The sequence below is a fragment of the Barbus barbus genome, assembly GCF_936440315.1.
Source record: "Barbus barbus genome assembly, chromosome: 25".
NCBI classification, from domain to species: domain Eukaryota; kingdom Metazoa; phylum Chordata; class Actinopteri; order Cypriniformes; family Cyprinidae; genus Barbus; species Barbus barbus.
Genome location: NC_136753.1, coordinates 26096303 through 26119021, shown reverse-complemented (window position 1 = coordinate 26119021; position 22719 = coordinate 26096303). Strand labels below are relative to the sequence as shown.

At 36.8% G+C, this 22719-nt stretch overlaps 1 protein-coding gene across 2 annotated transcripts in view; it reads left to right on the top strand.

The window, feature by feature from the left end:
* The first annotated feature begins 1280 nt into the window (after window positions 1-1280).
* The window catches only part of LOC306845418 (guanine nucleotide-binding protein G(s) subunit alpha), a 43830-nt gene continuing 22391 nt past the window's right edge, over window positions 1281-22719 (top strand). The window contains exons 1-5 of one of the 2 annotated variants that reach the window (XM_079378198.1): window positions 1281-1898; window positions 16535-16607; window positions 18671-18725; window positions 18822-18941; window positions 22129-22226. In XM_079378198.1, the coding sequence (XP_079234324.1) occupies window positions 1640-1898; window positions 16535-16607; window positions 18671-18725; window positions 18822-18941; window positions 22129-22226 (605 nt within the window). In that variant the 5' untranslated portion in view covers window positions 1281-1639. Of the gene's footprint in view, window positions 1899-13128; window positions 14443-16534; window positions 16608-18670; window positions 18726-18821; window positions 18942-22128; window positions 22227-22719 lie in introns of those variants that run through there. The other variant, XM_079378199.1, reaches the window with a different exon arrangement.

Genomic DNA, 22719 nt, shown 5'->3' with positions numbered 1-22719 from the left:
TAATGTCAATGCATGAGGCATGCTGTAGGACAGATTAAGAACAGAAGGCATGCTATTGTGCAAGTTATTCAACCTTCCAAGAAACAGAAGAGAATTCGTATATTTAGCAAAGTGCTGTGCTTTTTGTACAAACTGTGTCAGATCTGTAGTCACAATGAGGGCTTTCATGATTTCAGGTCATTTTATTAGGTGAAATTAAACAGAAATAGTGACAAGACGGGGATGAGAGAAAGCAAAAGATGATAAAGGGCAAGAGCGCCATCTTCACTTTTAATTTATTTGATAGCCTGTGTGACACCTTTACAACCCTTTTAATTCATATCACGTCATACCCTAGAAAATGTTCAGAAAACTTTATTCCCTGTCATACCCATATTTACCCTGTATGTGATATATGACAAATAAATAAAAGCTTTGTAGGTTTTTTCTTACATAAGTAGCCTAGTACAGTTTTTTTCTAATGCAAGGAGGTGCGGGTTCAAATCCTGACCTATCTTTGATTATAAGGATTTTAAAAAGTTAAACAAACAAACAAATGTGCAAGATGATGCTACTGGTACACTGCAATGTATCTACAAGTAATTTGCAACTGTCAAGTCTTTCATGAACTTGCATATTGATGTAATAACGCCACCTACAGGATATTATTATTGCAGCTGTTATATTTTGTGCAACCTGTACTTGACAAAAACTGGAATGGCAGCAGACTCAATACTAAAACAGTTGTGTGCGCTTTAGGAACAACAACAACAACAAAAAAAAGCCTACAATTATAAAACATTTACACTGTAAAATAATATATATATATATATATATATATATGTGTGTGTGTGTGTGTGTGTGTGTGTATTAGCATAAAACAGAACAAAATAAATACATTTGAACAATTTCCATCATATAATAAAACTATAAATAGATAAAAGGAATACTTGGTTTACAAAACTACATTTTTTTTCCACATGACGTCACTGGGTGACCTTTTTTATTCAATGAACAACAACATTATACAACACTATGAATAACAACCGAGATAAAATTACCGCCAGGGGGAATAATTGAAATAAGCACTTAATTTCACTCAGTAAGTGTGTTTTCTGCGAGTGCAATTATTTATTAACATCAGTATTTGTCTCTGTATGTATGGAATGTCATCAAAATTATGACAAGATGAATGAAATTAAACTGTTTTTCATCTCCATTCAGATAATTTGTGAAGCCACAAATATTTGAACAACGTCACGGAGTGAGTGACCTCCCCCTGCAGCTCGTGAAAATTTAACGCTGTGCAAAAGTTACGGAGCAGAGCTGATCTCAGGTCAGCCCCAGAGAGAGCGAGCGGAGCGGCGAGAGCTCCGGCGGACGAGCGGCGTCCCGAAATAGAAGAGCAAGAATAACAAACAGTGAAAAGTACGCTATGCGTGTCAGGTCAAAGTTCACTCCTGTCCACTCGTGAATGTCAGAAACTGAGGGAAAACCCGATGAGGCTAACTGACACCTTTGGAGAGCCTGAGCGATAAGGCTGTAAGGGATAGCGAGCCTTCTCTCCACCTGACCTGGATAACCATCATCATCCTCATCATCATGGTGTTCTTATCCTTCAAGACTTTTCCATTCGAATGTTAAGGATCCAGCTCTGGCCATGGGGATGTGTCACAGCTTCAGATCTAGGTTATCACAGTCGGCGATCTCATACACCGGCGGACGCACCGGTGCGAGTCCCGGGATCGATGTCGAGTCTGATCATTTGGACAGTTGTGACCCGCAGCTCAGAGAGCAGCGGCGGCGGGCGAAGGAGAGTGTGCGGGTCAAAGCGGAGAACAAACGGAGTCGAAACATTGACAAAATCCTGGAGGCGGAGAAGAGAGAGTACAAGCAAACGCACAGGCTGCTGTTGTTAGGTAAGAGGATGGTGAGGCTACTTTATCTGCTGTCAAGGTAAATGAGAGCAGCCACGAGCCAACGTCTCCGACGGAAAGTTTGCGACTGGCCCCTTAAAACACGTTACCATGGTAACTGTCCTTGCCACCTAAATACTGTGGTAGCTTTTTAAAAATTAGCATAAACAAGTTTAAAATGCATTTGGCCTGTACCACTTAAGAGGTCTTGACCTTCTCTACTAACAATTAAAATCATACAATGTAGCATCTGTTAATTTACGCATATAAACTTTAGATATACAAATGGTAAAAACTTTATTAGCATACTTAAAGGGGCTATGTGTAGGTTTTTACTTAAAAAAATCTTTAAGATAGAGTTTTCATTTGTCCATTTATGAGCCAACCATAATGTAATAGGAAGAATGACACCTTGACTGTCCACCACGGTTGCCTCTATCAGCCTGTAGGCTCAGTCGTGTCTGGAGGAGTCGGGTCCGAATTGGCCGAAAATTCACAAAATGTGACGTCATGCGCGTTCTCGTCTACAGCGGCAATCGCTAGCGGTAGTGTTTGAAATAGACTCTGCGGACGGAAAGAAGCGACCAGCCTCCAGCACAACCCAGACACCCACGGAAACTCCTCGTAAGCTTAAAAAAAAGCCTTATCTAGTGCGCACCGAGAACGAGCATGAGACTGGCTGCAGTTCCTCTAACGGCCACTGGTGTCAGTAAATGTTAGAAATTTCAGAACTTACGCAGTGCTCCTTTAAGTATTAATCTTTAATAGGGCTGCCACTAACTACTATTTTTATTTCGATTAATCTATCGACTAATTTATCGATTAATCGATTAATCTAAACGATTAATTTCCCACACAAAAAATCGACCATTTTACTTAATATTTTATTAAACCAAATGAAATCCAAATTTCTATGAAATCCTTGTTTTAAAGCAAAGGTAAAGTGCAACATAGAGTGCAAGAAGCAAGTGTCCATCTCACAGTTCAAATCACTGAAATCACAGTTCAGTATTATAGTGCAAGAATGACAACATATCCACATGATCTAGTCGACTAATAATAAAATTATAATTAAAAAAAAAACACTTTTAAAGGAGTATTTACCAGAATTTATTTAGGTGAAAAATGTAAATGTGCAGTAAAAAAAAAAAAATTTAATTAAAAAAAATATATCTAAAATCAATTAATTGGAGATGCTTTTGGTTATTAAAATTTAATGAAACCATTAAAATGGAATCCAGAAAATAATGGAAAACAGAATTTGATAAAGATAAAACTTAATTAATTAGACAGGCTTTTTGATTGATAAAATTTAATTTAACCATTAGAACAGAGTATAGAAAAATGAAAATGGAAAAAAATGAATTTGGAAATAAAACGGATTTCATAGGGCCCTATAATTATAATATATGTTTTTTTGGTAATGAAAATAGAAGTGAACAATAGCTTTTAAAATGACTTAAAATACATATATAAAAGCAATGATGCAATAATAATTAGTTCAAATAAAGTATCAAAAGCAAGAAATCATATGAATTACGCATTACAACAAAGGCCTGCGCCAACGGCTTGATGATTATTTTTACACATTACTGCACGATCTAATCCTTGTTTAATATTGACCAAGCACCATTTAATTCAAATGTCCACTTAATCTTTAATATTTGGCCATTTCTTTAGGACAGAAATGCTATAGTCACTGTAATTACATGAATATGTGGACATCAAACCGTGTAAACTCAGAGTAAAGGTTTGAGCTTTTATTTTGAAATCGCGATGTATTCTGTGTTTGTGTGGATTTATAAATGATTTACCTCACAAATCTGATGAAATGGCGCACATTCCGTTCCCATATGAACCTTATAATAAACCCGAACTCATAACAACATGCAGATGAGTTTGAGAAGCTCTACACATGTAAATGATACGTTTCTGCGGAACTAACTTACTGTGAACGGAGCCGCTGTGAGACGCACGATCTTAACCTACACGCATGTAAATAAAGCGCATGTGTTAGAACTGCATCGCATATAATTATTTCATTAAATCATAGCTTTTGTGAATTCACAATTCTGCTATTTCCAGCCTTGGAAAATAGTTGAATAATGTGTTTTATGGATTCTCCTCCGTGAAATGCGCCACTTCCGGTATTTTGCCGGTTAGTCGACGCGAGCAAAATTAAGTCGACGATTTTTAAAAATCGACTAGTCGCGACGAATCGCGACAGCCCTAATCTTTACTCAAGTACAATTGAAATGGAATACTTAATTACATTTACATTGATTATAAAATGGTACTTTTTACTCTGTTCTTCATTTAATTACATATTTTGCAGGTCATCATGACTAAAGACTATTTTGGGTTAAATGCAAGTGTCAGCATCTGTGGCCTGCTGTTGATGACCGGAGAATAGAATCAGGTCACATTTTGTAAAAAATAAAATGTACAGATGAAGGTTTGATGAGTTATTTACAGATGTACAGTACCGGGGTGTGTTATGTGTTGTTCAGGTGGGATACGGCCTGGGGGAAAAAACTGTTCTTGTGTCTGGCTGTTCTGGTGCTCAGTGATCTGTAGCGCCGGCCAGAGGGCAACAGTACAAAGAGAGAGTGAGCTGGGTGTGAGGGGTCCAGAGTGACTCCAGAGTCACAGATCATAGAATACTGATAAATGATAAAGGTATACAGTTAGTATATCATTTTCAGTGGATTTCAAAAGTTGCATCCATGCATTAGAAGAGGAGTTGATTGTGGTGTCTGTCTTTTAATTTTTTCAGTTGTTTAAAAATAGCATCATACTGTGTGAAAAATGGGTCTTACCCATGCTTTCATTCATAGGTTTATTGATTTATTTATTGAAAATTGTACACATTTTGTTAATGTTTACGGCTACAAAAATCCTCATAAATGTTAAACCGCTAAAATGTATACAGTGCAAAAAGAGCATTTAAAGTCATTTTGAGTTTCATACGGCCTGAGCTTTTTAACTCACAATAAACCTGGTTTCTGTGATCGTCATGGATTGTCATAACAATGAAAACATCTGGTCAAGATCTAATCTGTAGCAGGAAAACTGGCCCTACTTGGTTAGTTTTTTTGTCTAGCAAAGAATGAAATTATAACTCAGACATTTTTTGCAGAACATAACATTCAGCTGATTCCGGTTTAAAATTGTACAAAAGTGAAGTGAAACTGTTTTCTGAAGACCATTTTATTTTTTAAAACTGCAGTGCTATTCTTGTGGCATACGTTCTATTATTTTTTTTCCCTTCCGCCTACTTCTGCACTAGTCACGTGGCTCGACTTCCTCTTTGGATAAAAAATCAAGTGTTGCTGAATATGTTCTGTAAACCAAGATGAGATATAATGTGTCTATGCCCATCAGTCTGGAAACAAACAGCGTTAGAGCAGTCGTGGTTTGATAAAGCAGCATTACACAAGGCCTCATATGCTGCTACCTTATGAGAGCTGTTCTTCTTTTTATTAACAAGTTACACAAGGAAAGGAGGGCAGCCTGACGACACAAACGAAGAAACTGTTAAGCTCTGTGACCAAAATACTCTAGTCATGCGGGTGCTCGGTTCAAAAACAGATGGCACACACATACAAAGCTGATTGTTGCAACCTTAGAATTAGGGATGTAACGGTATGAAAATTTCTAATCACGATTATAGTGACCAAAATTATCACGGTTATCAGTATTATCACGGTATTGTTAAAATGTGCTGGAGATGTTCAAAAAGTACCGAAACATAAATCACTTCACCAAGTTTCATACTTAAAAATCAACAAACAGCAAATAAAATGACTTTTTGTTTGCATAATCACTAACACAATAACATTACCAATGAGGTCTGGATTTTAAATGACAATTTGACTGACAACAGTTTAATAGCATGTTCAAATAAATAATGTAAATGTTCAAATAAAGCTTTGACAAAGTTTAACATAAAGGTAGACCACACATTTCAGCCTTTAAAGAAAAGGGTTACATTAAAATGATAATTAATAAATGATTATATGTATTTTATCTGCTCCATAAATAATTCTATATAGCATATCTGAATTGTTTAAATGTACATAAGTTTGTTTTTCATCAACCGGTTAAAATTTACAGCAGGTCATGCAAATTTGGTCAATTTTTTGGCCAGACAGAAACTGCACACAGACTGAATGTAAATAAGTGTCTGTAAATACACTCTCTGGCAGCAGATGGCGCTTTATACGGAAAAGCTGAATTACAGCTGATTCCTGTGAACTCCGCGAACACTTCCTTTAGGTATTACATGGAGCGAAGATGAGAACAAAATGCCATCAAATCGTTTCTGAAGACAGTCCGAACCTTCAGAGGTACATTCATATAATTAATTCATTGATATATTAATTTGTATAATTCCCTTAGCACTCTTTTAAAACCTCCCAGCTTTTCCGCCCTATTTTCACTCGGAACGAAACTACTGTGCTGCTGTGCGCACGTGAGACTGTTACTGAAAACTCTGCTTTATGCCGGACAGTATTTATTTATCGCGAGTTGTTTAAATCACGGTAATCGAATACGGTTTTAATGATAATTAAAATATGAAACGGTAATACTAACCGCGGGGAATTTTATCATGATTTATCGTCAAACCGGTAATCGTTACATCCCTACTTAGAATGTAGGAAAACGATCTCCCTGTGTTGTGTGTTTTATGAGGCTTGGCCGGTAGTGTTAGTGCGCGCTTGTCTATAAAGGAAGTCTGGTTATGAATTATATCCTTCTTTCTGCTTTTGGGCTTTTAATAACAATTTGTCATTTTAAGGCAGAATCAACCTCAATGAAAATGTTTGTAGCTTAACTTGATCTCTTTTGATGTGGCCACTTTTGACCGCTGCCTCTGTTGTTGAGGCTGGATCTCACAGCTGCAAGCCCACAAGTGTAATGTCTTATTTTAAGTGATTGCATGCTGTTATTGCTCTCTTAAACAGAATCACATCCTCTCATGAAGGATGAAATATTGCATGAAATCAGATGAATGGACTCATAAGGAGTCCACTGTTGATCATGCAACTTTATGCGGGGCATGACAAAAGACATTCAACACATACTGCATGACGTTTTAATAGAATCAGGAGCTGTTAACCTCTGGTTACACACAACTAAATTAAGCCAATTGGTCTGTAATGCATGCCGAAACTTTAGCAAGTTGATTGTCACCAAGAACAATCGTATTTTTGTTCAGGTTAAAATCTGAGGAAGGCATGCAGTTCTTAATATAACATTAGACGAGGAGAAGGCGACTAATTCCCCGAATTACCTCTTTCCTTGAAAGGAACTGTCTTGTGTAATGTGACATAACGTAAATGGGTCCTGAGTTAAAGGTTGGACTGTATTAAACCTCATTGTGTAACAGCGCTATACCTCTTATTGTCAGGTGAATAAAATCCCATAGAACATTAAAAGAAGGGCCTAACTCATCTACAGTAAGGACAAGAATATCACAGAGACTTACCTACAAACACTGTCTATGGTAACATATTAAACTGTAAAATGACTGTAAAAACATGTTTTACAGTTTAGGTACAAAGTTTTCACAAAAAAAAGTTTTATAAAATAATAACTTTACATTTTAGCATGTACACAATTTCTAAGAAAATAGATGAGTCAAATTCATTCTCTGCCAGCAGGTGGCGCTTTTGGAAAGGCAGAAATATAGCGGTTTCCCCAGCAGGACCGTAGCTGGGATTTGCAGGGTCCCAGTGCAGGCTGTACCCATGGGCACCTGTTTGAAATTGTGCAAATAGCACAAATAAATAAATAGAACAAAGATACAAATTAAACAACGTTTAAGTTTTTTTTTTTTTCAAGTTTGTAGGTGTCCAGGTACAGGAACTAAATAAACAAATGTAAAATATCATTGCATAGTCTTCACTGTATAAATTAAATATAGATTAATCCTTGTTAAAACCGCAAAGTAATTCAGTGAAGAGCTGTGAGTGATTTTCTCTCATTTAATTTCTTGGATTAGCATTAAAGGTGCCATAGAATGGAAAACTGTATTTACCTTGGCATAGTTGAATAATAGGAGTTCTGTACATGGAAATGACATAAAGTGAACCTAAAACACCATTGTTTCCTCCCCTTTATGTAAATCTTGTGTGTGGAAAACACTACTGAAAAATAGGCGAATCCCAACATAACACCGACTGTGACGTTACAGTCAGGATCATTCATGTTTACGCCCCCAACATTTGCATAACGTATACCAGCCCATGTTCTAGGCCAGCCGGACCTTCACAGCAGAATCATCGATGCAGTGTTGCCAAATAATGCTATTAAAACGAACAAAAAACAATAAATGAATAAAAATAAACTGAAATTATTTAAAATCTTTTGCAATTAAGATAAGATAAAGATATCGCTGACCCTAAACCGCAATGTACTACTTTATTAGTTTTCTAAAGCGTCAAAAAATGTGGAAAAGACAAGTGCGAAAATGCTAATAATCGGATCTGGCAACACAGAGGCTGCTTCCACCCCTTCACTCACAACTCTCTCTCTCAATGTTCATACCATGGACGCTAAACATTGCAAAATCTCTCAAAATCTGTATCCTCGTCTGATACAGGCTCAAACATATAAGGTTGGATGCCTACTCTCTCCATCGTTCACGCCGGACAGTAGAGATCTGTTTGCTGCGTGAGCTACTGAAATGAGCCGCGCTGTGAAACAGCCAATCAGAGCAGAGCTCAACATTATTATTCATGACCCTTTCAAATAAGGTAATAGCAGACCATTTCATTCTAGGGACAAATCCTAGGATTGTAAATGGACATGTAACCATTTCTGGAGAATTTTTGCCCTTACCTAAGCCACATACCTTCTATGTAGATATCAGAGAACAATTTAAAATATTGTATCAATGCATTCTATGGCACCTTTAAGGACACTGTCAGCAGCTGGTGAATTAGACACAGCCACTTTAAGAGACAATGCATCCACATCCTATGCATGATACACATCCTATTTCTTTCCAAACTGCTTATGTTCACGTAAGACATAACCGACAGTTTTTTCAAAGATACTCGCCAAGACGGGTATTTCGGCATAATTTTGTATGTATTTGTCAGTTTAAGGAGAGGCAAAACTCAGAACGGGTGCTGAATTAAGCGTTTTGCATCTTTTTGTGTTTGTATGTTTAAATTGGCGAGGTTTATTTGTTTGTTCAGGTGCAGGAGGACGTGAAGGAGGGTTCGGTTCGGTGTTTGCATGCTGTCTGTGAGACATGGCTCTATGTGTGGCTGAAATGGCCAGGGCCCCCCATCAGCCGTAGTCCCCTATAATCGTCATTACCTTTCACCCCACTAGTGACGACCCTGTTGCCCGGTAATTTCAATACACAAAGCAGCGCAGCACCTGACTTTGAAACATGCAGCACTCATTTTTAATCAATGAAATCATAGCCTTTGGTAAGCTATTTCACAATTCTTCAATTTCCATCCTCCAATTTAAGACCTCTTGAAATCAAAATTAAGCCTTGCTTGTACCATTTAAGACTTTTGATGGGCTTAAATTTGATACAACTAAGACTTTTTAAAGACCCATGAAAGCCCTGTAATAATTAATTATGGCAAGTAAAACAAATACAAACTTAATTTTAAACAATATCTTCTCAAAAGTTTCTGAAATTAAAACTTAATATTTATTATACATCAACAAAGCTGCACGTTGGATCCTGAAAAGTTGTGATGCCGCACTCAATATGTGACCCTGGACCACAAAACCAGTCATAAGGGTCACTTTTTTCAAATTTAGATTTAAAAAACATATTCAATCTGAATAAATAAGCTTTCTATCGATGTATGGTTTGTTAGAATAGGACGATATTTGGCCGAGATACGAATATTTGAAAATCTGGAATCTGAGAAATTAAAATATTGAGAAAATCACCTTAAAAGTTGTCCAAATGAAGTCCTTAGCAATGCATATAACTAATCAAAAATTTAGTTTTTATATATTTACAGTAGGAAATTTTTGTGGTCCAGGGTCACATTTGTCAAAGCATTTTGGCCACAGAAATATTGGCTAATATATTGATCTATGACTCCTTAATATGTAGTGAAAGAATATTGTTATGGATAATAAACTTCACGTAAAATGGAAAACAAGGAAACAAATCAAAGGATTAAACAAAGAAAGAGACTTAAGACTTGTAAGGACAACAAATGATGTTTTCCACAACTGCTAAATCATAATTTTATTTTATTTGGATAGTAATTTCTCAAATAGAAGGGTTAAAAACAACCGTGAGACCGAATAATAGTTATTAATAGGAAAGGAAGGAAGGAAGGAAAGGACGTGACATGTGGCCAAGTATGGTGACCCATATTCGGAATTTGTGTTCTGCATTTAACCCATCCAAGTGCACACACACAGCAGTGAGTAGTGAACAAACACACCGTGAACACACAGCCATTTATATGTTCAGTGCCTTGGTCAAGGGTCTCACCTCAGTTGTGGTATTGAGGGTGGAGCAAGCACTGGACATTCACCCCCCCACCTACAATCCCTGCCAGACATGAGACTCGAACCCGCAACCTTGGGTTATAAATCCGACTCTCTATCCATTAGGCCACGACTGCCTTATTATTATTATTATTATTATTATTAAGAGAATTTGTCATATGTAATGGATATTTCATTTTTTGCACTCTGTCAAACTTCTTCTTCAGCACAGAATATGAGACAGAGCATTCTGATTATCCTCATTTAACTGTTGCATATAGAGTTCAGGACAAATCATTTCACAAAAAAAAAAAACAAGTCTGCTGGAGATCAAATATTAGAGAAATGCTGCCACCTTCTGGTGACAGATCATAGTGTTGTGTCCTCAAACCCAAGAGTCATCTCAACTGCCATACATTATTCATGCATCCTTACATTTAAAGGTGATAACTTTGGTTTTGTCTCAGAATGGAGTTTAATTGTATATGGATGTGACCACTGAAGAACTCTGAGTATAGTGACTTGTTAACTGTTGTGTTGATTAGTGCAGGCTTAAACTTTTAACAAACCCTCACTGTATAAGCATACTTCTTGTTTCCAAATGAGTCTGTTTAGTCTCTGCCCCTGAATGCCACACAAAGATTATGGGATCAAAAATAGATCACAGGGTGTCAAAAAATAGCTCAATGAAACGTCATTTTCCTTTTCGGTCACTGTCATACAGTAGTTTATCTCTCATGTGTTGACATCACATTGACTTTTGTATGATCTCTTATACTAGAACTACGTGTCTGGATTCTTTGGTTTACTCTCTAACTATCAGCATGTCACTATTTTAAGCCTTTGTTTGGAGCAATACAGATAAATGTACGAGTAAAATCAATGACTCAAGTTAACATGTCAAGGCACCAAATATAGGCTTCATTTATGTTTGGCTTTAGATTGTTACTATAGCTTGAATGAAATAATATCAATGCCATTTTTTTTAGCTGAAGGAAAAACAACTCTGTATACTTCTAAACTATAATTCACACCGAACAATGCATGTATTAAATGCAACCAATGCAATGTATTAAAAAAACAGTTTATAGAATACAAGTATGGTTTATTGCCAGTCAGTATACATTTTCTTTCTAGCATGTCTGATGAATGTAAAGTGTGATATGTTTACAATGAACAACTAATATTTTGAGTATATGCTAAGACATTTTTTTTTTTTTTTTTTTCAAATAATTTAGTAGAAACCCTGACTATTTTATTTAGTTTTAATTTAATTTAGATTGACTGTAACAAACCTCTAAAAAGTATTTGGCATCTTGTTTAGTCTAATGAATGTAGCCATTAATTGCCAAAATAGAATATATATAAACTGATGTTAGATTATTTAGTGTTTCTGATTTCTATTACACATGTACATGACATATTGCATGTCTGTGGAGATTCTCAGCAGGCAGATTAGAACGTATAGTACTTTTTCAAGCTAAACTTACTTAACCAGTTTACAAAATAGAAAATAAATACTGTTGTAGGAAGCTTATAATTATTGTAATAATAAGGAAGCACTTTTAACCATTCAAATGAACATGAGGACTCTATATACTTTTGGCTGGTGAATCATTCTGGTTTTGCAGCGTATGTTTTACTTCTGGTTTGCTACCGTTGTATGTTGTTGCCACATTGAAAAAACCATGGCTTAAATCAGTGGCCATAAAATATACCTTCAAAATATTTGCACTTTTAATGTATTAAGAAGTAACTATTTGCAGTTATGATTGTGTACACTGCAGTGATTAATAATTAAGTGCTCTCTCACAAATGTGTCAGTTTATTAATACAATAATTGTTGCATAAAATTAAATATCAACATATCAACAGAAAACAAACACTAAAATTGAAACATTCTTTAGTAATTTTTAAATATCTACTAATAAAAGTTATTTTTAAATACTCGTACAGAAAAATTGTGACTTGTATTGCATTCACTGTCCTCAGACATCTGGTGCCACAAGAGAATATCATATTTATATAACATTTCAGATACAGATATAACACATACAGTTCTTACAAAAGATGTGCTTGACAATACTTTTTGAGGACTTTTCAGACTGCAGTACAATAAATGGTCCGACTAAGTGGTTTAAAATAAAAAATACACATTTTTAAAATCATATGTTTGTTTAAAACTTTTTTATGTGTACGTTTTAGTACACGTTCAGTAAGCGCTCTGTGTGATTCATAAATGTTTTAATTCACTATAAAGAACCGACTCATTCGAGTCAGTCGTTCGGGAATCGGACTGCACTAGTCGCGCTTTATGTTGGTTATTCATTACAAAGAACCGACTCAAAAGAGCCATGCATTCGGGATTCTAATCACAGTGGTCAGAGTATTTTATTAGGCTACTCTGTTCAATGTGCCTCGGAGGCAAAACAGAAAAAACCCATTAACCGACTAAAATGATTTAATTATTACTCGGCTGTGGCATGTGTTCACGGAAGCAGCTCTCGGTCCCCAGTCCTATTTAAAACGAGCGTGTTGACATATTTTGAGGTCGAAGCTGTGCTTCAGAGAATAATCCCTTAAACATAAGATTGTACCGCACTGCCCTACACATAAGCAGCGCTAATGGTCAATAGTCAAAGATGGATCGGGTGGGAATCGCGAACTTTATCACGTATGAATCATGTCTTCAAAGAGGGCGCCTCGCTCCGCAGAATCGCCGCTTGCTGACGTTTTTGGGCTGTCATGTGATTAGCAGGGTTCAATGAGAGCTGTTTGCCCCACCCATCTCTTCAACGCTGTCTATCTCAATGTACAATTCACTGAGAAAAGGAAATAATCGCTAAAAATACACCCTGAAAAGGATCCATTCGCCACAATTGGGGATTCAACGCGCTCCGTCCGTAGGGAATCCATCGCTGTCGTTGTGGTGTCGGATTTATCTTCACGTTTCCGAATACACATGATCTAAGAAGGATTCAAGAAGGATACAAAGCGTAGCCTGACAGCGGACTCGGGACTGCGATAACCGGTAAAATATCGACGGAATCGCTCGCATTTGCATCTGCGGTTGAGAGAACCGTAAGGATTGCCGCTCGCGTCAAAGCAAAGCCTACAGATGTGAGGAGAAACTCAAATTACGGTAACGGAGAAGACGGCGAAGGGCCTCGTTTGATTTGGACAAGCCGAAAAAAGCGATCAGTCACCGTAAGCAGAACAGGAGGGAAAATAGCGTCAATCTGAGAGGAATTTTTCAGCAGCACCGCCGTATTTTTCTCGCAGACATCGTCGTTTCGTAACGGAGTTAAAAGGTTCATGTCGGGAAGGGCGGAATGATCCACATGCCGTCATTTTGGTGGAAATATTTATTTCTTTAATTTGTAGCCACCCTTTCTATCTCGTTCTGCCCGTCTCATTGCATCGGCCAACGGATTCGACAGCAAGAACCCGAAACGAATCGCGTTTTGTGGAGCTATTCATGATTTGAATAGGAGTCGCTCGTTATTTCGGGAAACCGACCATGGATTCGCGACGGGAAATTTGCTAAATCGCCGTCGTGGGAAAGCCGAAATCATTCATGTAACGTCGAAGGCTTCGCTGGATGCACATCCACACACAGAAATCTCTTATTTGATAGCAGCAAGGGCTCGACAGGACTCGGTCGTTTGTAGGCCGGCCTAGTGTTTTCACCACCACCTATTCTCGCCAGTACTAGTCACCCATAGCTTTCATATTTCCCCGTGTTCCCCTCCTGCCCTTATCAGCGAAATCCGGGGAAGCGATGTGCATACAAGTATAAATGTCCCGGTTTTCCATCAAAGTGTTCTGATCGGAGGCCAATCAAGGAATTTGGATCATTTATTCATACGTTAGATACACCTACCCCCCCACCCACCCCAAAACTTTTCTTGGGTTTTTGGGAAAATGGGTTGTTTGGGCAACAGTAAGACTGAGGACCAGCGAAATGAGGAGAAGACCCAGCGAGAAACTAACAAAAAGATTGAGAAACAGCTCCAGAAAGACAAGCAGATCTACAGAGCAACTCATCGACTACTACTGTTAGGTAGGTTGGTGTGAAAGCTGAGGTTCTGCTGCGAACACTTTCCTGATGCACGTGACGTCATCGGGGCCTGTCATATTTCGTAGCGTTTTGTGTGCATTTGATCGAGAACATGATGGGGGGTAAACACGCGTTTCGATTGGGATTCCTGGGCCGTAGTATTGGACACCTCAGGGCCTGTGGTGCTTCATCCAACACCGCTCAATCACTCCATTCATTCCCATCTGATTTATGTTGAATAGGTTTTGCATTATGGAAATTATTTTATAATTCATTCACAACTATCTCATGGAGATCCCACATTCACAAGCATACACTTACACATGCATATGCTGTTTCTTGTGATCATGAGTTTAGGGTGGTTTCTGCATCCTGCTAAATTAGCAGTATTCTTATTACTGTACATATAGATGGAAATATTTAAGTAAACATTTCTGAATTAAGGTGTTTGGGAGATTAGTGCATCATTTTTAGGTTTAGTCCTGGTAAGGGTTGCTTGCATAGTGCTATTTTTATAGTTTAGCATTCTGGGCATCCCCAAAATGATAATAGTAAGAGAGATGACGCATACATATTTTTGCTTTACATTTGAAACAAACTGATTAAATCAGTTAACATATTTTTCATGCTTTAAATGTTCATAGTTTAGTTGAGCAACAGACTGATGTATTAACCAAGCTGATGAACAGAAATGGTCATTTTGCTTATTGTCAGTTCCAAAATAGTTATGGAATGATGGGATTGTTTTTTTTTTTTTTGTGAATTAAGTAATTAAAGTGAAAAATAATGAAGTTTATTTAAATTTCGCAATTCCAATTTTTGCAATGTCTTATTTGTTTTCATGAAACTGTAGTATGTTTATATCAGATCTTTTATATGCTCTTTAGATATTGGCATTGGAGTTATTGGCCATTTAGGGAAAAAAAACATCGGTCTACCACCTTACTACCTTGAACCCGATAAAATTAGCAAGTGTTTTAATTTCATGGAACTTTTGTAGCACGACATGGAGTTGTTTTAACTTCAGTTTGATTTGATTTAGTCTCTGCTTAAGAGACTGGTCTCGCTAATTCTGATAAAACCCAGTTCTCTTAACAGCCTATGCACACATGGCCTAAAAGTACCCTATTCTAAATCAAAATATTGATTTAAAAATCATAATGTCTGGTGTTTAAGGGATATTTCTAGATACCCATGATTCAAGTGTGTTGTAATGATATATGATTTAGGGATGTGTACCAGTGTAATTGGAGCACAAAAGTGGAATTCCTGTATGCAAACAGGCCTATTTGACACAATTGGAGCCTGGTAACAAAATATGCGTTGTGATAAAGAGGTTCCCATCATATATCTGAACTGAGGGCCTAAATCTGAGGTGTGTTGGTGCTTCTGTGGTATGTGCTTCACATCTGCAGGGGAAAAGTTAAGTCTCTTCTCCTATTTAGCACTTGGAAACTCAGACAGCTGTGCGTTGTTGTTGACCATAAATTGTAGAATCATTCAGCTTGGTCAATGTTTGACAGCTATGGCTCTAAGAGACATTAGGTTTCTGGATAGCTCCTTAATGTTTTGTTTTGCATTTCACTATTTTATTTGATGCATAGCTAACCAGTTCCTGTTTAGTTGGTTTACCTACAAGGGGATTGATTGGAGTGAGTGATATTGTTTATAATTTAATGAAAAATCAGAATCAAGGAAAGAAGTATCTTATCGAAATCTCGAGAGGTATGAAATATGGAAGCAACTGTAGAGTATTCATAATTTTAATAATCTTAAATTGGCAACATTTTATTTGTGTACTAAAGGACAAAATTGGGATATTCCCTATAACATTCTATGTGTTAAGTGTTGTGACATTGATTTTTTGTTTTGCAGCCGTTGCACGTTTGCAACAATGTATTAATTTATAGACAGTTCTTTTTAGCTTTAGATTTTAGCATGAAATTTCTGCTTGAGGTGCATGTTTGGTTTGCCTTTAAAAAGAAATGCTACTGTGAAATTGAGTTAATTATTCCTGTTGAATCAGGTGATATCTGACCCCCCTCCTCCTCCCACATCCCTTGTGATTTATATCTTTCTTTTGCTCGTCTCTCAGGGGCTGGAGAATCGGGGAAAAGCACCATAGTCAAACAGATGCGCATTTTACATGTCAATGGCTTCAATGCTGAGTAAGTATTGCTTTCACATCTATGTACTTTTTTGATTCCACTTAAGTCTAACGCAAACTAGATTTTTATTACGTCCATAAGCATAGCCTACAGTCAAGTATGATATAGCGTATAAACAAACCCTGTTTTCATTCATCATGCCATTTTGTTGGCAACGTCATTTTGCTGTAATGTTTTTCAGTGAAAGTTGGGTTTGGGAGGATGTTGATATCCAAGTCGGTAATCCATGCGGTAAAAGCGAGCGTTGTGTGTTGTTCTCTTGATTTAGTGGGACATGTTATATTTATAACTTTAGAGTATATGTATTTATTGTAAGGAAAATGCAGTGCTTTATTTTGTATTCGGACAGGACATTTTATTAATGTAGCATGATATTGCTCACTGAAAGTCCCATTATAATAAAAAGCTGACTTTCAGTAAGTTTATTCAATAAGTAATATTTACCATTATGAAATAGCAGCTTAGCAGCTGGTCTGAAACCAGTTTTGTGATTTAGTTACTTTAATTTACTATACTCTAATCTAGTCCTCAATCAGTGTACTAAGGGTGTCCAGAAATACAGAAGTAAGGACACAGGTTAAAATTTCAATGCTAAAATAAGACAAAGGCAAATAATTGTTGCATGAGTTAGTCAATAGAAAGACTGCGATTGCAGCATCTGGAAAACAAGTTCTAATTTGATGATTAGAAAGCAGGAAAAGTCAAGAAAAAAAGGATTTGCAATGCTACGGTGGTTTATGCTCTATAATGTTACACATTTATGCTGTGGTAGATAGTATATTTGCTCAGTACTTTATCTAAAATGTTCTATACATGCATTTAATATAGTATTCATGTCACATGTTTGTATTTGGCTATTTTACAACTATTTGAAACAAATGCAGCTCATCCAATCAGAATTTAGAGTTTGAACTGTCAGTTTTATAATATTAGTTATAATTATTTTGTTTTTTACTCTAGTCTTGTGTCATATGAAACGTAATCATTTTGCATGCATTATAATGAAGAAAATAGAATGACAAAGTAGTTAATTGCAATGATACACTTTTAATTTGTAGGGTATTTACCTCAAAGGATTACGCAAACACAGTTTGCATTTATTTAATTGCCGTTATTAAAAAAAAAGTTATTTAATTATTATAAATAACCTTATAAAATAATAGGGATGTAATGATTAACTGTGAACTGGTTGAAAAATGATTCAAATCGATTGAGATGCTAAACAAATCGCGATTTAATTAGGGGTAGGAGTTTATATGAAAGTATGTCTGAGGGGAACTTACAGTCTTTAGAAAAGTTTAGATGGTATTTTTTTTCTTTTCATCTTGCCTCTGTATAATGCATATTAAAGTTCACAAGTGCAGCGCTGCTTTGTTCACATCGGAATCCAAGGAAATGCTTTAAGCGCCACCTGCTGGCAGAGAGTGAATCTGTGTCTCATTCAGCTCATCTGCTGTTTGTTTCTTGCAGATATTTTTTTATGTATAGTTTCAAGTCAAACCATTCCGTTTTTGCTTCAAATTTCGAAATTCTACAATCTAATTTAGATTAAAAACTGCTCATGTTGCATGTATACAGCATCTTCGTTTGATCATGAACGCAGTGGTTGCCTCTAATTTTAAATGGAAAGAGCACAGACAATTTATTTTGTTTATATGAAGAGATTTCTTTTATTTGTGTTACTTATTTATTTGATTTGGGACTTGTTTTAAAATTTCTATTTAGTTTTGTTATTTACATTTACATTATATTTAAATTGTGTTATCTAGCAGATGCTTTGATCCAAAGCGACTTACAAATGAGGACAATAGAAGCAATCAAAACCAACAAAAGAGCAATAATATGCAAGTGCTATATTATTATAGTGTTATATTTCATGTTATAATGTATTACCATGATATACTGTAAATCGATTCATACTGTGATATAAAAATTTGGTTTATCATCTGCCCCCAAGTAGCATTAAGTTGCTTAATTCATACTGTTTACGAGATTGCAGTTATTTAATTCATGTTGCCTGAAAATGAAGCGATCTGAAGTAACCAAGCGTCATTGTTTTACAGAGAGAAAAAACAAAAAATTCAAGACATCAAGAATAATATAAAAGAAGCTATAGAGGTAAGTGTTGAAGCTTCTGGAGTTGAGTTGAACTAGTAATCAAACGTGTAAATATGTGAACGCACTGAAACTCTAATGGTCTTTTTTCCTTTACAGACTATTGCGACGGCAATGTCCGCGTTGGTACCTCCAGTCCAGTTAGCCTGTCCCGCAAATAAGTTTCGAATTGAATACATCCTCAATTTAGCAAATCAGAAGGACTTTGAATTCACAACGGTGAGTATAAAGTTACTGTGTCACCCCATCGCCCCCGTTTTTGTTTCCGTTAAGAGTGTGTGTACCATCTCAATATTTTTAGCTGGACGTGCACAAGACTTATTTAGTTATGAAAAACATGACATTTAAAAAAAAAAGATCAAATTTAAAGGTAAAAATGGCAATTAAGTGTGTGAGCGTAGTATGTACATCAAAAAAACTTGTGCACCTAGTTTTTGGGCTGAGTGTCGTGGATGTTTGTGTCAGGCCCGTGTGTGTTTTGATGGTTCTCCTCAGTTGTAGGGCCTTGTGTGGTGTTTGCAATTATAATTAGCAGATATTCTTTGCTTAGGGACAACACATAGGTGAATTGAAAAAGCGCCCCACCTCAGGGAAAGATGGGTGTGTGAACGTGTGACTCTCAGGTATAATGGTGAGGCGTTCATTACGACTGATTACTTGTAATAACCTCTAAACTCTCCCTTAAGAGGGCCTCACCTGAGCCACACACCTTGTCACCCAGGACCTCCCTGCTCCCTCATCACCTAGACAGGTGCTCTGTGTCTAGGGAAAGAGGAGTGGAGAGCTGCCCTGACCTGCGCCAATGAGCCGCTTAAGATTTAATTACTGGTGACTCAAACTTGGTGGCCCTATGGACTTAAAAATAGAGAACACGAACTGCTCACCTGCTGATTTAGACAAGGTTTTAAATAGAAACCCGTATCATTACATAAACATTTCTAGAATTATTAGATTATGGAGACAATGAGTTGGAATTTTTGACACAGAAAATTGGATAGATGCTGGTTTTTCTGTAAGCTACAGGATTGCCAGGAGAGCTGCGTGATTCGGAGTTGATCGTTAACTGTTAAACTTCACAATCAAGTGCAGGAAGTGGTTGTAGTTTTAGCATTACTACAAAGAAGATACTGCCCCACCCTCTCTCTCTCTCTCTCTCTCTCTCTCTCTCTCTCCCTCGGTGGCCCGCTGGGAACCAGTCTGACTGGTTGATTGTGTTGCAAGCAAGAGACAAAAATAAAAAGCAAAAGAAATTATTGACATTTATAACTCAGTCATGCCACTTTAGGATATAAAGACCCATTGAAGTTTATAGACGACTGCTATTTCAGCCCTGTTACATGGCTGAGTTGTAATATTTCCATTCAAAAAAAAAAAAAAACCTTCTCTAGCTGTGAAGCTATTGAGCTAGGAGGAAACTGGTGAAGCGTATTAGCATAAGATTTTTAAATGTAGAGAAAGACGGATGTAGACAAGCTGAAAAAAAAACACGTTAAGCACGTTTAAACACATTACCCTTCACCTGAAACGCCAGGGCTGGGCAAAGTAGCTAAAAATGTAGCTAAAATGTTTTAACCTACATATATATTTTGCTGTCATTATTTAATGCCGAATGTATCAGAATTAGAAGCTTATTCATCAAATCGGTCTTTCGGATAATATGGTTTAACTGCTTCACAGAAGTGAATTTGAATGGCCAACTCTACTGCTGTTTTAGCTACTAAGTTTTAAATGTGAAGCATCGTCATAATGTCTTAACGTTCTCATACTTTTTAAATACATACCATTCATGCGTTGCTTAATTGAAATCTCTTAAATATTCATTGTATTTCCCAGCCCTACCTTAAGAAAACTGAATTGTTTTTATAGTTCCAAACACTGATAATCATGTTTGTCCACTGAAATCTATTGTCTTATGTATTGCACATACGTTGTTTGTCACTGAGGCATGTGGATTCTGTACAGTGAACATTCCTAAAATACCAATCATTATTTTACAGCAGCTTCAGCTTTACATTTCACATTCTGTAATTAAGTTTTTGAATATGTATATTGCTTAATATATTTAAATTAGTGCGCTGTAATTTTAGCATGATGTTGTTTTTGCTTGTAATTGTTGATCAACTTAGAAATTTCAATGTTTTGTGTAAAATATAATTAAGGCCTAATTTTATTATTTGTTGCAGATCATGTCATGGTTCGCATAAATAATTAATTTTTAACAATACATTTTTTTCTTACAAAATAGCATATGTAAGACAGTGGCCTATATATCACAATATACTGTTATGATACAAAAATTCAGATACCCACAAAATAAATATTTAAGGTAAGAGCAGTGAGCTGGTGGGTGGCGTGAATCTCAAGTGTGTGGCTCTTGTCCTACACATTTAAAAGCGTAGGGGCACTCCTTTTTAAAGAAGCTGTGCCAGAGTGAACGCTACCATTTCTAAACGCATCAACAAAGATCAAGTGAGAGGAAGCCCAGTTCCCTGTTGGGACCACGGTGCTGGTCCTCCTTTGTCCCGTACGGTGTGCACCGAGCCGTTTGCTGTTCAGGTTCATGCCACCACATATAAACAGCTTTGCAAGGTGTGTCCCGCTTCATGTCGTATTGGCTCAGATTGGAAGTTTTTCATTTCGAACGCTCATTCATGCTACACCACCATGTCTGGATTGCAGGGGGCGGTCAGAATCATTTAGTTCTGTCTTGAACTCCATAAATGTGGCTTTTGTTATACATGAACTGCGTACGTTGTTTGGCGTTTATGTACGTCATCCAAGAGGAGACAGCAGAAGAGTTTATGCGTATAATGTTAATATCTTCAACATAGCTTGCAAAAAAAGTTATTTATTTCGGCTTTATATCTTTTTTCTTGGTTCATGAAGGGTCGATGAAATCCTAAATCAGACACAGAATTCATCCGTCATCGATCTTTTTTTTTTTTTTTTTTTTTTTAAACCCTCTTGCGATGTATTTGCAGACACAAGTCACATGACATTGCTCATTTGAAAAACAGAATTTTTTGTTGCCACTAATTCTATACAATTTATTTTTGATTTTGTAATTATTCTGTTGAAATCTGAAATTTGAACCAATTTGACACGCATTAATAGAACCACTAAGGAATGAAAATCATTATATTGAATCTGAATTTAAACTAGAATCTGGTACCTTTGCATGCAAAAAATCCCAAATCAAATTCCCGATTGGTTGTCCAGAGTCTGTAACGGTGTGGTGGCATTTTTATTTTTATACAGGTTAGTATGTACTAAAGAGGCTGTGCAAAATTAACACAAACATGTTTAAAAATGACATGCAGCCAAACGACGGAGGTGTAAAAGATTTGCCTGGATTCCGACAGCTAGTTTATGGGTTTGTCCTCTCTTCCACTTGTCTTCCCAACAGGAATTTTATGAACACACAAAGACCCTGTGGCAGGATGAAGGGGTGAGAGCTTGCTTCGAAAGATCCAACGAATATCAACTGATCGACTGTGCACAGTAGTGAGTATTTGGTATCTTTTAAATGCTGGGTTTGAATTGCTGTTTAATTGTGTAGAGTTGTTAGTGTTTGAACATTTTAAAGCTTTGGAATATTCTTGGAATTGTTGGTTAAGTCGGTTGCACTCGACTCGCTTGACTTGTTTGTGTGACTTTCGTTGCATGTATCGCACCGATTTATGCATTCAAGAGGGAGGGAAATAGAAATGCGAAGAGTGCAGAAGTGACAGAATGTGAAAAAGAGAGACTGATGAGTGCTAGACAGATAGGCGCTTTCAGAAGAGACAGAGGTATGAATGTTGGGTATACATTGAAAGGTTTCCTGCACTGTGGTGCATATGCATGTGCGTGTGTGTGTCCTGTCCTCTCCCACTGCCACTGGTGGCTGTTGTGGATCAGACGCTGGCCTGAGTCGTTTAGACCGGAAGTGGCCCCCCCATCGCTCCCCACTGCACGCTTATGTAAACATAGAGCGGAGAGAGAGAGCTATTTTTAA